The sequence below is a fragment of the Trachurus trachurus genome (genome assembly GCF_905171665.1).
Source record: "Trachurus trachurus genome assembly, chromosome: 10".
In the NCBI taxonomy this organism is placed as follows: Eukaryota; Metazoa; Chordata; class Actinopteri; order Carangiformes; family Carangidae; genus Trachurus; species Trachurus trachurus.
This window is the reverse complement of record NC_139894.1, coordinates 26,038,068-26,055,477: the sequence shown is the minus strand read 5'-3', so window position 1 is coordinate 26,055,477 and position 17,410 is coordinate 26,038,068. Positions and strand designations below refer to the sequence as shown.

General features: G+C 39.3%; 1 protein-coding gene across 1 annotated transcript in view; it reads left to right on the top strand.

Moving 5' to 3' along the window:
- Nucleotides 1-17,410, top strand: part of LOC310993016 (connector enhancer of kinase suppressor of ras 2) — a 67,465-nt gene that overhangs the window by 46,213 nt on the left and 3,842 nt on the right. The window contains exons 14-22 of the mRNA XM_083981256.1: nt 525-733; nt 7,141-7,178; nt 7,299-7,341; nt 10,886-10,934; nt 11,573-11,745; nt 12,943-13,016; nt 13,151-13,222; nt 16,743-16,813; nt 16,924-17,024. Of these exons, the coding sequence (XP_083837382.1) occupies nt 525-733; nt 7,141-7,178; nt 7,299-7,341; nt 10,886-10,934; nt 11,573-11,745; nt 12,943-13,016; nt 13,151-13,222; nt 16,743-16,813; nt 16,924-17,024 (830 nt within the window). The remainder of the gene's footprint in view (nt 1-524; nt 734-7,140; nt 7,179-7,298; nt 7,342-10,885; nt 10,935-11,572; nt 11,746-12,942; nt 13,017-13,150; nt 13,223-16,742; nt 16,814-16,923; nt 17,025-17,410) is intronic.

The window sequence follows — 17,410 nt, the reverse complement described above, 5'->3', positions numbered from 1 at the left end:
TTGCGGCGAGACTCAATCTGTATTCAACCGAGGATCCTCCACTCTACCATCAGAAAGTCTATGAATAACATTAAAGCACAATACTACTGTCAAGGTCTGCCTTTCTCATTCTCTTTTTCTCAGTCACTTTTTTCGTTTTTCACATTTAGTGTATGGATAATAAACAAATAAGGTTTGTTCTTTGTTCTTTGTGGAGTTAAAGCAGAATAAAACTTTCTGTGAGTGACAAGATTTAACAGTAGTGCCCTCCAAATCAGCATAATCACTGCAAACAGATTAGCCGTGTGTCCCCGGCTCTGGATCCATATCAGAAGCTCTGAAGCACTTTTATCCCTTTCTGTTGGGTTTTTATCTGTAAGGGTCTATTCACCCTCATCTGTTTCTACTCTGGGGTTCTCCCTCGACTCTACGATGATATCTCCCTCTGCCTCTGTGGTTTTCCTCTCTCTGTCATCGGTTCTGTTTGGCTTTGTCCATTCTGTAACTGCTATATGTTTCCCACATCCCCCCATTTTCCCCCACAGATTCAGACAACTCCCTGCTGCGTTACCTAAGCGACGACAAGATCCTGGTGATCGAGGAAGAGCCCGAGGGTCCTGGCAGAGAGAGCCGGCGGGATTCCACCAGACGGTCTCGCCGCAAGAGCCGCAATCCCAGCAGCCCCAGCTTTCCCATCAGTCCCTCCATGCTGTCCTCCACCCTGCGCCTAGACCAGCCACCTGAAGCTTTGCCCGTATGTACAGAGTTGGTTGTATCTGCTCTCTGTGGAGTTGTGCTTTAATGTCCCTGAGGGGATATTGGGTTTGCAGACTGCAGTAAACAAATAATCAGTCAATCAAATCAGTCCATCATCTGCTCCTGGATGAATGTAGTTATATCTGTGTTGATGTGTTTAACGTCCTGTGCTGGTTGCACTTATCAAGTCATCATCATGGTAGATATATTTTATGCTCACTTCAGTCCACTGGGCAGTAAAAAAGAGCCTCTTTACATTTGTGTATTAGTTTATGAGGAGTATGGTTGATGTGTATTATGTGCACATATTGAAATGCCTGCACGTGCCATATTAAAGGATAGTGATATTCTATACTTTCATTCCAGTCAACAAATAAAACCAACAGTGAATTGATCCCACTAACAACTACTGTCTATGTAAATACGACTTGATGCAGCTTATTCCTCCGAGTCTTCCACCTCCACTGTTGGGAGGTGCTATAGTTTATTTTGAGTCAGTCAAAAACACACCATCCTGCTGCTATAAAATATGATCGATCGATAAATTATGTATCGAGGAAAAATTACAACTTAAGAAAAAAAATACTGACCTGAACTGAACCCTAACCCTGTACATACAGTATGTGACCCAGTTTTGAGATTTATATCTTCAGCAGGGCTAAGAAGAGCCAGGATGTGCATACCCCCGCGGGTTGTGACACCAACTATGCACCGCAGCATCCACTGCTTTTTGCTATGGTCCTCCTCTAATGAAAAAATGAAAAAAAAAAAAAAAAAAGAATTCTTGGCATAGATTTGAAGGGACATGGGAGTTGGCTAGATTGTTAGTCCTCAGGGCCTGAGCCCAGATACTTCTCCATCAAAAAAACATCAAAATGTACTTCTAAATATTTTTTTTCTTCTGCATGATGGCTACACATTGCTTAGAAAATATAGAGAAGGAAAATGGGTTTGGATTCACTATGCACATGAAAGGGTTAAAAAAAAATGACTGACCTTTTCAGAAAAATGTTCTCTGTGCTCTATATAATCTAAGACCCAACATAGGGGTGGGCGATATGGCGATATTAGATCGTGAAGGATTAGAGTGTGTAGACGATCTGCCAAAGTGCAGAGATCGTAGGATCGTCTGGGGCTCATTCTATAAATTGCAGTTCTATGCTGCAAAGTGCAAACAAAGGACATTTGCAAAGTTTGCTAAAAGAGATAACAACAGTTACTTTATTTGACCCTTTTCAATCAGCTATTTAGTGTTTTGATAAACTTAAAATCCTGTTAAAATGACTGTGTTGAATAAAACAAACAGTAATGTCTTCATTAATATTTTACTTTCATGTTTATTGAAAGCTACCTTTTATGTTGCAAGAGTGCACTTTATCAGAGTGTTGTTGTTTACCTTTTACTATGTTTACGTTGTTTGGCCTAAATTGTCTATTTTTCCTTTTTTCGATTTAAAATCGTGATGAAATCGAAATCGTGACTTCATTTAAAAAAAATCGTGATATGATATTTTTGCCATATCGCCCACCCCTAACCCAACACCATGTAGTTGCTAATATTTAATACACACTTGATAGTCTCATCAGATCATTATGCTACTCCATTACGAATGGAAGTGAAGATACAGTACAGGCTTTGGATTTTTATTTTAAATGAGGATATGTGTGTATGCTTGTTGTGTGCATTAGTGAGAAAAGGAGAAGTGAAGGAAGTAATTGTGGTTCTAGGTGCTTTGATGGTGGAAGACTGTAGCATTTTGTTTTTAGCCTCATAAATCTCTTGACCTCGTCAATCAGCAACATCTCTCTCAATGGACCTTATGGCCAAATTAATCAGCCCATCTCCATTGTGTACATGTGTGCAGTCAGTGCATGTTGCTTTTCATAACTGCAGCTGGTGACTGGGTCAGTCAAAGAAGCTTATAAGATGGCCCAAAAGGGAATACACTTTGATTGTTGGGTACTGTGTCTTTTATGTTTCTGTCAAGGAAATGCTTCGCAATAATAATCTCTTCCGGCTGTTGGTTGATGCTGTAATGTTCAGCAAGATGTTTGAGTGACTCTACATTCAAGAACTGCTCTGCTCTATATTTTCATTGAGATTTTTATTTCCATCTCCAGAAAACACGTTCTTATGCTCTTCTAGTGAACTCCAGTGAGGTCTGACCTGGTGCCATAAGATGTCTCGACTACATGATCCCTCCATGTTTCCTTGCATGAATACCAAGATGTTCACAAGGGACTTTGGTTCTGCATTGTGTCTTTAACTCTTGGGTGTTCGAACAACCCTTTGATACACAGCTGGTTCTTTCTGTACATGTCTGTCTGTGCATACTATGTGTCTCACTAAGTAGAGCAGTGTCCAAAATGTGAAAGCTTTCCTTCTAGTCCCTTGGCTTGAAGTGTTGAAATGCTCCTTGGGGTCAGGATAAAAGCAGGGAGGTTTTGTAGAGTGACGTTCGGTCTCAATCTGGCACGGACTGTCAGTCTTGGATAGCAGGGCAAGTTCTCTGTCCCCTACCCTTAGTTGCTTCTTGAAGGTTTCTAATTTATAGTGGTGGACAAGAGAAGTGGAAAAGACAGAGTAGGCACCCCCCAGGAGATCAAATAAGTCACATGCCTCTGGGATTGCCTTCAAGGTTGGGCAAAGGAGGAGATTTAGTTCAAAGGCTTTGCACTGGATAGTGTGTCTGGATGCTGTGGTCTGAATCGAGCGTGGTACACCTCTCACTGCTTCACTTATGTCAGAAGCACAATGCAAGCCGCTCCAAACCACAATCCTTTGCTTCGTCCACCATTATTGATAAAATGATTTCCCCTATACTCCCTGAGATCATGCATTAACTTATCATCAGAGGTGCTTTGAATATTCATTTTTGAATGGTGGTGAGAGGTAATTGAAAACATATGATACAGGAAAGGCTAAAAACCTCTACTAGAAGTTGCATACGCACCATACAGTTTATCTTCATCGTCACTATCTGGTGCTTCATTGTGACCCTAAAAGGCCTTGCTCTTTCTGAGAGGCTGTCACTTCTGCTATATATCTGAGATACTGCCTACAATCCACAACCTCACTGATGTTTGCAGCTCGTAGCTCTTCTGTGATGTCTCCATGGGCCTTTGTGTCTTTAAAGCTCTTCCAACCTATCGCTGAGGCCTTGTGCATGCTGGATTTTTCATGCTCCCTAAAACAATGTAAATCTTTCTTCCAACTTGTGGTGTTGAGTCTGTCCTTTTGATCTCTTGCCTGTTTGGTTTGCCATAAAATCCACACACGAAGCAGAATACCACATTGGCAGTTAAAGAGTGTTAAAGTCATTAAAAAGTGTCAGACAGGCTTGTATAGAAATAGTCCTTTTTGTTGGTCGACCATGCTGCATGGAAGTAAGAGATGTTGTACTTACCTTGGTTCCCAAATCATTGACTTCAGGTTTGTTTCCGACTGCCTCTTTGGATATTCGGCGACTACTGTCCTGGTCTCCCTCATCTTTGCTGTCGATTTTGTCTCCTTTGCTTCTCCTGTCCTCTCTCAAGACATTGTCACACCTAAAGTTCCCCCGCTCTGGTGGAATTCGGTTAAAGAGTTTGTGAACTTGTCTTGTCTTGTCATTTTCTACGTTGGGCTTGGTTTGCTTTCACACAGATGCATTATTACAATTCACAAATCACTCCACTAACAGATGAGTTAGAAATGAAACTTAGTTACTAGTTAGTTAGTACTTACTAAGTTCACCTGCTCGTGGGGTTGGATCAAGTTCAGGACTCTTTTACACCAAAAACTAACCACCCCAGAGTTTGTTCACAAATGAATCAAGACCAATTCCTTGAAGGGGTCTTGGTGTGATTGATTTGGTCCACACTCAAGTGTGATTACTGTTTTCACACCTGCCCAAATGAATCGTAGCTAGGGGAAAACAAACCAAGGATCAGTTTAATTGGACTAAAAAGCACCAGTGTGAAAACACCCTTTCTCTGTCTTGTCTGACTTACTGGCATAAAAGCTGTATTAACCACAGACAAAAAAAAGGAATAGTGAAATCTCCCTCTCCTGTTAAATGTGTCTCCATTTAAATGAGTCATCATTATTACTACAGTATATAACAGAAAATCCACGATACATAATACAGTGGCTGGTAATTTTAGTTATTCAGTTATTTTAATGCTTTTATTGCCAAAAGAATCAGTCTTAAAAAGGCCAAAACATGAACTCCTGTCTGTTTTTTAACAACAAAATATAACACAACACAAGGTGTATTCTTTAAAGCAATATCAAAATTTGCACAGTATTGAAGTGTAGGAACTATTGGTTAATGAGTAGCATGTTTTAAGCTGAGCCTTTGCTATGCATACTTAATATCAGACAGTAGGCCACACAAAAGTGGCAAGTATTGAACTGATGAGTCTATGAGATGCATCCAATGCAATAATTAGGGGTCTGCAGAAATGGAGAAGTATTTCACAATAAAATCACATGTTACTAAGTTAAACATGTCAGTGAAGGTTCTAGCAAATGTGGCATACAATGGGCATCAGAATGGAACTAATAAGTACTGAAAGTGAACTGAATTACTCTTCTTATTGGTATGCAGGACACAGATGTTTATTGTTTCATATTTTATGCTTAAAAGTTCTTTTTCACAGAAGACATTAATTGTGACTTTTCACTGTTGGAGTAAAACTGATGTAACTTATAACATTAACATGTTTTATTATCTACCCCTGGGCCTTTCCCGACTGTGGCATTCAAAGATGTCTTCTGTGAGCATGAACTATTAGTGGCACTAAAATCACCTTCAAGGATTTAATCCTGATTGATTGAGCAAAGTGGAGCAGTTATGTCACTCGCTCACACAACTTTCTTCATCTCACAGTTGATGTCTTTGTCCTTGAATAGGGGACTGGTTGTGGTTTGTAGGACAGGTCATGATGTTCACAGATTCACACAAATTGTTGTTTGTGTGTGCGTGTGTGCGTGTGTGCGTGCCTGCCTGCCTGCCTGTGAGTGTGTGTCGGTTAGAGGAGACAAAGGAGAGAGAGGATGATAAGTGTTATTGCATGGCTGCCAACATCACGGATTATGAGAATGACAGTGACACTCTCAGACACGCCCCTCTGTAACTTTGCGTTTTCTCTCTCACGCGCACACGTACATGCACACACACACACAAGCAAACACAAACAAATACACACTAGCACACAGGAGTGCATTTGTATGCATGGTAGCCATCTCACGACTCATCCTAACTCATCCTAATATCCCCATCTCCTCTGATACGCCTGAGTCTAAATAGGAGTTTATTCTGGACAAACACACACATTTGCACACACACATACACAAACAAGTATCCCCGTGAGTAGGTGTATGACTCAGCATCAGCCAGACCAATTACAAGCGCGACTGACAGACTGTGCTTAAAACACGGAGCACGCAAACACACATACACATTCACAGCTTAGCTCACACCAGGCCTCTCTAACCCTCTCAGCTGTGTGTTTCTCATGGTGGTGACTCATATCTATTCAGCGGCACATGAAGTATACTATCCTGCACTAACAAGCATATGCTGACCCTAATGGCTGCTCCTTTCCCCTTACTCATTCTCTCTGTAGGTTTCGTTTTCATTAATACAAAACATTTTGGCAAATAAAATGCTGCACAAACTCATTGTGAACCTTTGTGGAGCTCCATGTCTTTGTCTCGAATTTGTGTATTTTACCACAGTGTGTGACAATACACAGTTAAAGAGACATATAATTATTAAAAAATATGAAGCATATAGTTATAGTAGCTTTAGGATCCTGGGACTCCTTGATCCAGTAGCCCCATGTCCATTTAGGCCCAAATGTTAATGGATGCCACAAACACTTTCAACAGAGTATATTTTGTGGAGATTAGTGGTCCAGAAATGATTGATTTATTGGTTGTAATGAACTTGTCTTATATTGCTTCACCTTATTGAATTATAGTCATCTGGCTGCAGTCTGCCAAAAAAGGTTTGCTGGTGATGGAATTGATCAGATACCAGTAGTGGCTGAAATAGTAATGATAGGAAAGAAACATTTAACTGTATATTTTTAATACAGTCTTGTGTTATTTGTTTCAAGAGATATACATTAATGACAGTAGAGACAGTGAGGTTAGATAGACTTAGCTATTAAGTAAACAAATATAAAACCTTAAATACATGTGCAGGAAGTCACATCACATTATACCTCAGTTGAGTAGTTTACTGGTCATTTTTTTCAGTCTAACACACTGTGCTGAGTTTTACTTGTATAGTTTGTTTGAATGAAAAAATATAATTAGTGTTGTAGCAAATCAGGTGTTACACATTTGGCTTGAAAGAAATACACAGATGTGCAAAAGATTAAGTCTTTGTTTCCTTTTCCTTTTGTCCACCAGCGAGGCGCGGACACACTGCGAGCAGACACAACAGACAGGTGAGTTTGTATCTGTATCTGTGGTTGGTTGTGGTTTGACCACATGCTTTTGCCTGATAGTTGGAGCTGCAAGAGTTAAATTGTTTGCGGTCATATTTAATCTTGTCTGTCTGTCTACAGGTACTCGGGCTCAGGGAGCTCAGGAGCGGCCTCCATGAGGAAGGTAGGAGAGCAGATGTTACGCCTCTGACTGTGTACGTGTTGCTTCTTTTACCTATGCACACTGGTTCTGATTTTTTAACAATGTCTCGTCCAGCACATTTTCACTCTGACTCAAACCCCATTTTGATGTAACACTAGAAGCTTCACACTTACATCATCAATCTCCTAGCAACCACATCCGCTGTTATATGGAGATCAATTGTGTCCAAATAATGGCTGAACATACAGTCATACAAGAGTAGGAGAGACACCTGAGATTAAGTCCATTCAGGAGTGTGATAATTAAATAAAGGATAACAGTCGGATGAGGTAAATTGGTTTCCATATTTAGGTTACTGTGACACGGGAAGCTGCCTTAGTCATTAGCTGTTGCCTCTTCTTCAAAGCACTGTTAGTTGTAGCATACAATGAGTCAGCTTGGATGACTACAAACAGGCACTTATTCATCTTTGTCACCTCGATAAATAGCCAGGAGCCTCATTCAGCTGTGATAATGTTACAGTTTTTCTCAGTCGCTTTGGTGCTATTCTCACATCACTCTTAACATTTGCACAACAGTTAGTGCATTTCTCAGAACAATTATCACAAACTGCAAAACCTAGTGGATGACCTGCAAAAGCGCGTCACTTGCTCAAAATGGATTGTCCATCCCTCAAAAGCAAGTATTCATGTCAATGAAACTGTCAGTGTCGTCAGAATGAGAAGTCCTGACACCATCGTTTATGAACAAGATGGTCAAATGGCTTTGTCATGTTTTCATTAAGACACTTTATTCTCTAAGTGTTTTCCAATGCAAAAAGTGATGATACTACCTGAAAATGCAGACAGCACTATACACTACTTGTACAGCCATGTGAAAACTACAGTAAAGTTACACATTACTGTATTTAGTGGAGATACTGAATATGTATGTTTCACATTTCTACTGCATATGCTCTTTGCAATTCTGATTTGTTCACAGCGTTGTGCAAAGGAAAAATACACTACAGTCATCTACAACAAACATAAGAAACACTCTTTGGGTACAACTTTACGTAAACAATGTTGCAGTACATATAGTAACTGAACCTACAGAGTACTGTAAATCATTCCTGCACATCCAGATGTTCCAGTCACATTTTCATCTACATCACTCTGTCAATTGTAGCGATTGAAACAGATTCAATATTCCCAAAGATACAGTAATGTCATCCTTACATTGTATCTCTTTCAACCTTATGTCATTGTTTGTAATCACCATTGCACAAATGTCTTGTTCTTGTAGCAGAGTAAAAAGGGCTCAGTCTCTTCCAGCTCTGTGAGGTTGTCTTGTAATCCTATGTGATGCAGAGTAAAATTACAGTAATGTACAGTACATGTATTGCATCAACCATTATTACTGTAGTGTACAATACTGTAAAAGTGCTTCCTACTTGTAAAATGCTGTAGTACAGTACCGTACTGTAAAGATGGGAAATCTTTACTGTGGTTGCTGTAATACATTACAATACAGTAAATCTGTTCTCTAGTGAAGCTGTAAGTCTAAATGTAAATGTAAAAAGTTCTTGTCCCACTGTATCTTACAGTAAGGCCTGACACAATGACAGCAGTGCAGATTGTTTAGTGCTGAATTACTGTCCAATACCATACATACCTGTTGTTCCTTACTGTAAATGTTTCAATAATTGAATTCACAGTGCTTCTCCCAACATTTAAAACTAGTTTGACAGATTTTGAAAACTAGTTCAACAATTTTGTATGTAATGACTCAAGCAATGAAATGAGGACAATTAGTTTTTTAGGGAAAGACTATTCAGCGTTCAAAAGTATAGTTCATTTTGACTGACAGGACATAAACAAATGATAATGTTGTAAAACAGCAGAGAATTGTATGAGAGCAACTGATACATGTCCAAAAGCATTTGCAATTTGTTCAGAGGAAGGAGAAACTGCTACTATGATGTGGACAAATGACTACATGTTGTGGAGGTTGAACTAATAGTTATGAGAACTTTCATTCTGATCTGAGAATAGCACCAAAGCGACTGAGAAAAACTGTAACACCTATAGCCACCAGGCTACATAGGCTGTTCATTAATCTTTACAACAACATGCTAGGTTGTTGACATTATCTAAACATAAAATACAATTCAAATGTAAGTTTTAAAGGGAGAATAAGATGTCTTTCTTTCACAAATAAAATGTTAATTTCATATGCAACGATAGGCTTCATCATCTAACTGTTTTGCTGCCATATTTGGTCTGGTATGTCCAGAAGCTAACGTGCTAACGTGAGCTCACAAATGCTGAGTAACAGACAGCTACTGAGTTACTGACTTCAGAACTATTTTAGATAGATAGATAGATAGATAGATAGATAGATAGATAGATAGATAGATAGATAGATAGATAGATAGATAGATAGATAGATAGATAGATAGATAGATAGATAGATAGATAGATAGATAGATAGATAGATAGATAGATAGATAGTGTCGTGGAAATTCTTGGCCGTTTGCTGTTGGTGAATAATGAAATAGAGACTTCGCTGGCGGACATGATTTTATTTCCTTGCAAGGAAAGGCCAGTTCCAATCCAAGTGGGTGATGGGTAAGAAAAGACCAAGACAATGGGAAAACCTAAACATTTATAGCTGAGGGAAGGTCCACTTCTGGGGTGTGTTTGTGTCCTTCGGCCGGCCCCTTCCCTGATTGTGTTTTCACACCTTCACCTTTGAAGGTATCATCACCGGTCTCCCAAGGTATGGAGTTAAGAGATACAATTTAAAATACAAAGGGGTTTGAGTGTAAATTAGGAAGTGGGAAGTTGCCAAGTGTAAAGGAACTTGAATTTACAATTGCAGAAGGAAGTCTGGGAAAGTAGGGTGTAGGAACATCTCAAGTGATTAAAACAAAGGAATATTAAGATTTACCATTACAATAGATAGATAGATAGATAGATAGATAGATAGATAGATAGATAGATAGATAGATAGATAGATAGATAGATAGATAGATAGATAGATAGATAGATCATTTATTAGTACAGACTCTGGGTCCAGTTAAGTGTTAGTTTTATTACACGACATTAAACTTTAGCACTGGTGGTCACATTAACCACTGTTCAGCAAAAGTTATGCCAATAGAGTGACTAAAAACAACAGAGCATTTGACTGATGTGGGCACATTTCATCATCAGTGCTCATAACATTTTCAATTTCGGACTCAAGTATTGACAATCTGATTCAACTATTTCAGATATAGGCTACTAAAAGTAACAAATGTGATGTACTTCACAGAATTCACAGACATTTTTCTCAGTGGCAGCTTTCAGTTCTCAGCACAGGTTGTAGGTCAGTTCCCGACTGTAGCAGTTTTAGTATTGTGATCCCTGTGTGGCTGTAATCCTCTCTGCTGTTGGCCTGATAAAATGAAAATAAGCTAAAGAGGGAAAAAAAAGAGTGAGAGAGCGAACTGGCTGCACACTTTTTTTTATCAACACCAACAAATTGTGTATTTCAGGTTTTTTTGGGGGGGATAACATCTTTTTTTCTGTCTTTCTTGTAGTCTTTCCATTACACCTCTCTAAGAACGAAAACCAAAAAGAGAAGTAAAGGTAGGCACTGCTGTACTGCTGTAGTATTTACCCTGTGGCTCAACAGAGACTCAAAGGTTTCACCAAGTATATACAGTATGACTCCCCACAAATGTCTAAACCTGACAGATTTTAGTTTCTGTGAGTATTCACTGTAGTGTGCGTCACAGGCAGAATGGCTTGACATATCAAAAGGTTTGGTGATAACACAATGCTTAAGTGTGATAAGCCCACATTCAGAGTACATGATGAAAACAGCAATGTTCACACTATAATAATAACTCTGTACTTGCAAAATAGAACATTTACATGTACGGATTTTCTTCAAAACATCTGCCATCTCTGTTTTGTCATTCGTTGTACTTGCAATGATAGACCATTTCCTATTTTTGGATACTCTCAACTTATCACTGTCAGTGCTGTAATACTGGTATATTCATCAGAATTGCAGATGGGCTGAAAATCTTTAACTTTGGAGGGATCCAACAGTGCTGATTTTACAGGAATGAAATCCTACAGTGAGAGTACAGACATTTGGATTTAGTCTGTTAGACTGGAATCACTAAAAACATGCTTGTACTTATTTACTAAATTTCTCTCACTCCAGCTTTAAACCCTGTGAAGACTGGGTTTTATATCAATATTACCTTTCTCCTTAGGTTCCCTCACTAGTGCCAGTCGAAGGAGAATCTCCTGTAAGGACCTGGGCCATGGTGACTGTGAGGGCTGGCTGTGGAAGAAGAAGGATGCCAAAGGCTACTTCACTCAGAAATGGAGGAAATACTGGTTTATCCTCAAAGAGTCCTGCCTCTACTGGTACACCAACCAAAATGTAAGGCATCACTTTTATATATTATCAAATCCTGATGTCCAATATCAGAATAGAATCCCTTTATGTTTACATTATTTGAACTTTGCATTTTTGCTTTACATGTTTGCTTAAATTTTCATTTTAACCACAAAGCTAATATATAGGCATTGAGGGGTATTCCCCATCAGGGTCATCTTGAGTAATGCATGAAATATTATGATACTGACACTGTAATCTTGGGGCATGCAGAAATATCTCTCAATCGATCATTTCCTCAATCTTTTTTTTACTGTATACATCTAAGATAGCATTTAAATACTTATTAATATTGCACATGTTAGAAATCATAACTTTACCATGCAATGTCCCCAATTAGATTCTATCTGAGAATTTTTACAAGCAACCACAAACATCAAAAACAAAACCCCAAACATTCTTTAAATTAATTAAATATCAAGATTACAGATAATTTAGGAGTTTCCATCTTATTCATCAAGTGGAGGGTTTTGATGGTTGTTGATGCCAAAGCTTATTGTTGGGATAAAGTTGGGAATTTACAAATTCAAAAATTGTTTGTTATTTCTGTTTTTATGTCATTAACAATTATTTTTATTGTTGATTAATCCATAATCCAATTTTTTCTTGATTATTTAATCATTCGGCCTATATATCACTACAAAAAAGAAAAATAGCTACTTCTCATATTGGTACAACTCCACCCTTTAAATCTTTGTCATCTTGAACAATACCATACAACCATACAATTATTGGTTAGAAAGATATACGTATACTGATTATTAATGTCAATCAACTTATAAATGCATCCACCAACTTAAACCACTCTAATTTCTAATGTTTGAGCTGTTTAATATATTCATACAGTAGCATTTTGGCCTAATTGAGACTCATTGTAAGACTCTAAGACATAAGACATGAGAAATGTCTAAATATCTGGATCAATGAATTGACTTAAATGTTTATAATACTGTATAATGATAAAAAGAAGTGATCCAGACCTGACAGTTTACTGTGAATATGATGTTTTGTTTATGTAACTCTGTAGTAGTGAAAGGAGTTACCAGTCAATGTAAACAACATATGTTGTTTTCATTTGCTTGACAAGAGTACTACTATCCCAAATATAATTGGTATATCAGTATGCGTGACATTTTGTTCTGTGTTGATGTACCTCCACTCTCCATCTGTCTCTGCCTGTAGGATGAGAAGGCTGAGGGCTTCATCAGCCTCCCTGAATTCAGAATAGACCGAGCCATAGAGTGCAGACGGAAATTGTGAGTGTCCCTCACATGTCGCCAAAATTACTAATCAAGCACATTTGCGCTCGCCCACACAACACGAACGTACACAAACCCACTGTGCATAAACAAAAACACTAATCAGTCTTCTTCTCCCTGACTGACTGCAGTGCCTTCAAAGCCTGTCATCCCAAAATCAAGAGCTTCTTCTTTGCCACAGACTGTCTTGAAGAAATGAACAGGTGAGCGATTGTGTGTCTGTATGACTCTCGTGTGTGTTTGTGTCTTAATGTGGACAATACTTAGTGACTGGGGATGTCACATTCATGAATACTTTAAACGAGTTAACCAAGTTTGCACAAGGCAACAGCCCGCCAACACAACGCTGTGCATGAATAAGACATGAACCTTGCCCCGTGTTGTTAAATGTAGAGCTGTGTACGTGTGTGTTAATGTGTTAGTCTCACGTGTGTGCTTGTGTGAAGAGGGAGAACTTAGTGATATTTGCAGGAGTGTTATTTGATGAGCTCTAATTATCCACACCTCTCCTCAGTGACATGGGGAGATAATTGGGGGAGAGTAATTAACCAGCTATATTTGACTTCCATACTGTGTTGATGAATGTGTGATCGCACCGTTACACACATGTTTGTGTGCATTTGTGTCTATATATGAATAGATAGTAGATACAGTAAATGGTCTCATACATTAGCTTCATATGTTTATGAGACCCATTCACTTTTTGCACAGTAAATTTTACGTAGTTATTTTGGCAATCAGTAATCTACAATCAGTAACCCATAGTGATAAAATGTTTAAAGCTGTGAAGAAAAGAAAATTGAATTTGAGCCCACTGTGGGTCCTAACATTAGTGTAATAACTCATCTATCAGACGATGTAGCCCAAACTTTGTGCAAAATTGTCTATGGATATTCTAATTCATCCAGGTCATCGTTGTTTTCTGGACAAATTGAATCGTAGGCAACTGGACTTGTATTTGTCTGGGAAGACGTTTCGCCTCTTATCCAAGGGGCTTCATCAATTTGTACGCAACAAGTCTCACTAGTCCGCACTAGCTAGACAAAGACAGTGGAGTAAGACCCAGGTATTTAACCTCTGTGGGAGTGGTCACCAGAGTACCTGTGGGTGTGTTTACAAAGGTACTGGTTTCACCATTGTTGGGTTCCCAAGTGACAGTTGTTAGAGTCCTGTGCCACTTGGGGAACAACAGTCAGGAGAAACCCTGGTGGACGACAATCGTTGAGAGTCGTTAGAGGTTGAGTTACAGTAGGTTGAATACAGTAGGTGGTGTCTCAGACCTCCTCCTCAGAAAAAAAAGAAAGAAAATTGTGCAAAATTCTATTTTTGAGTAAATCCGGGATGAAAGTGTGGTATTTTTTTTCGCATTGGATAATGCAGGCGCACAAATTATGCGTCACCCTGCTCACGATTCATCAGCCACTGATATTGGATCCGTCATCCGTCAATCAAACATCTGAGACACACACACACACACACTGAGCTCGTCTCGCCCCAAACATTGAATATCCCGCCCGCTCGATAACGACCAATCAAATTCGTTTTCCTTACTCGGGTAAACACGTGCGGCAACTCGTGGCACGACAAACAGGACAAACAGTCATTTCTCAACACCTTTGATTTACAAAATATTCAGATGAATTGACTGGACATAGTTTAGAAAGAGCACACACCAGTCCCACAATTAACACTGCACACCAGGACAGAAATTGAGCCATGGAGTCCAAGAAACTCTCAGTAGACCTGTGATAAAGTTGTGAGGAAGCACAGATCAGATCAAGGGTACAAAATCATTTCTAAACGTTTGAGTGTTCTCAGGAGCACAGTGGCCTCAGTAATTGTGAAATGGAAGTTTGTAACCACCAGGTCCTTTACTAGAGGGGCTGTCCACCACAACTGAACTAACAGAGCAAAAAAGCCCTCGGTCAGTGAGGTGACCAGGAACCCAACGCTGACTCTTACAGAAAACCTGCTGGGAGGACGCTCCATCATTCAGGCCTTCATAGTAAAGTGGCTGGACAGAAGCCAGAGTGAAAGGCACATGAGATCTCACTTGGAGTTTGCCAAACAGTATTTAAAGAACACTGAGAGCATGAGGAAAAATGATTATGTGGCCTGATTCGGCTTCTCAGCAGCAGGGACAGGGAGACTGGTCAGAATTGAAAGAAGGATGAATGCAGCTGAACACAGAGAGCTCCTGGAAGAAAACATGACCCGAGACAGGGGTCAGGTCTTTTTTTAAATTAGTCTTTTAATTAATATTTTAGCAGGATATCATCACATCACTCCGCATCATGATGACATATTCATTGTCCTTTTTTATATACGTATACAAAGAAAGACAAAACAAAGACAAACAATATGGACCAATAAATAAAAACATTAACATTGGACAAAGAAAAGAAAAAAATGGTACTCAGGGTACTGATTAAACTTACAAACATATGACAAGGACAAAGCAGATGTGACTGTGTATTTATTTATTATTATCAACAAATTATATTTAAAAATCAAAACCAATAATGTGTTTGTTCACTGGACAGTGCCACTCATCTTACTCCAGAGGTCAGTCTTTTTAAAACATGTCAACATTTGATTTTTACCAAACTTTTAAAGGTGTACAGAAATGGCCGTTTGTCCTGTTTGTCGCGCCGAGTTGTCACGAGCTGCAACACGAGTTTACCCGAGTGAGGAAAACGAATTTGATTGGTCGTTATCGAGCGGGCGGGATATTCAAAGCTTGGGGCGAGACCGAGCTTTGTGTGTGTGTGCGTGTCTCAGACGTTTGAATGACGGATGACGGATCCAATATCAGTGGCTGGTGAATCCTGTACAGGCTGACGTATAATTCGTGCGCCTGCATTATCCAATGCGAGAAAAAAAAAATACACACTTTCAGCCCGGATTTACTCAAAAATAGAATTTTGCACAAAGTTTGGGCTCCATCGTCTGATAGATGAGTTATTACACTAATTTTATGATCCAGAGTGGGCTCAAATTCAGTTTTCTTTTCTGTACACCTTTAATAATTTCCTACAAAACATGTCCATGTAGTTTTTAGCAAATATCACTGAAACAGGAGGAAACGATGCATAAGATGGGTACTATTTTCAGCAGTGGATAAACACACATTTTTTAATGATATGGTTAGATTATGTGTTTTTAAAGTTGTGAACAACAGCAGCAACATAAAATCTGGTTGCTTTTATCCTACTTGATATTAAGATGAATTCACATTTGGTTTGAGTCTTTATTTATAGTACATGGGATTTGTTGACCATTATAAATCAGTTGTGTTGTTCGTGCACGGACTGGGGCGGGCCTCTATTCTTAGCTGCGACCTTATTATTAGGTGTCTGCAGAGGACAAGTCAGGATCTGTAGGGAAGACAGACAGCGGGATGGGAAGAAGACAAGTGTGAATGTAGAGAAAGAACACCATCTGAGACTCAGTGTGGAGAGACAATGGGACAGAGGAGTCTCAGTTCTCTTTTTCTGCATTCATCTCTCTAATTATCTTGATTCTTTCCTCTCGTCGTCAGGAGGATGGAGTCAGTTAGACACTGTTAAGAGACACCACTTGAATTATTTAGAGTCAAAGTTTTTTTATTCATCACCTACCATTTACCCCGTATAGCCCATCCATTCCTCTCCTCCTTTCTGCTACTGTTTCTACACATTACTTTCCCTCACCTCTCCTCTCCCCTTCACTTGTTTCCCATAGATGGATGAATCGACTGGGGCTTGCTGCTATTGGCTACACACCAGATGACAAGGTGCCACGTCCTGATGAAGGTAGGATCGATTGGCTTGGTTAAAAAATGGCTATTTTTTCGTCCATGAATCTCTAACATTAGTGTGTGTGTATGTGTATGTGTGTGTTTCTTTTCTTATCTCAATATCAGACTATTGGAGTGAGAGTGATCAGGACGAGGTCGACGGCTCAATGACACTCAAACAGGAGGGACCCTCATCCCTCTGTGATACTTATCACCGCACACCATCAGTAAGTACACACACAACACACACACACACACACACACACACACACACACACACACACACACACACACACACACACACACACACACACACACACACACACACACACACACACACACACACACACTCACTCACTCAACATTTCTTTGCAGTGTTTCATTCTGATGGAATATTTTATTCCTAAAAGCTCCACAGTTTTCAGAGCTGCATAGACCAGAGCTCTCAGCATTAATAAAACATCAGAGTGTGAGACTATCTGGTTCGGTAAGCAGCCAACACCATCACTTCTCTGTGTTCTTTTGCCAGGACTAATACACAATCTCACCTCTAGGTGGAGACAATTGACCATGCATCTGAAAATAGATATGAAAACATACACTTTTTTTTAGA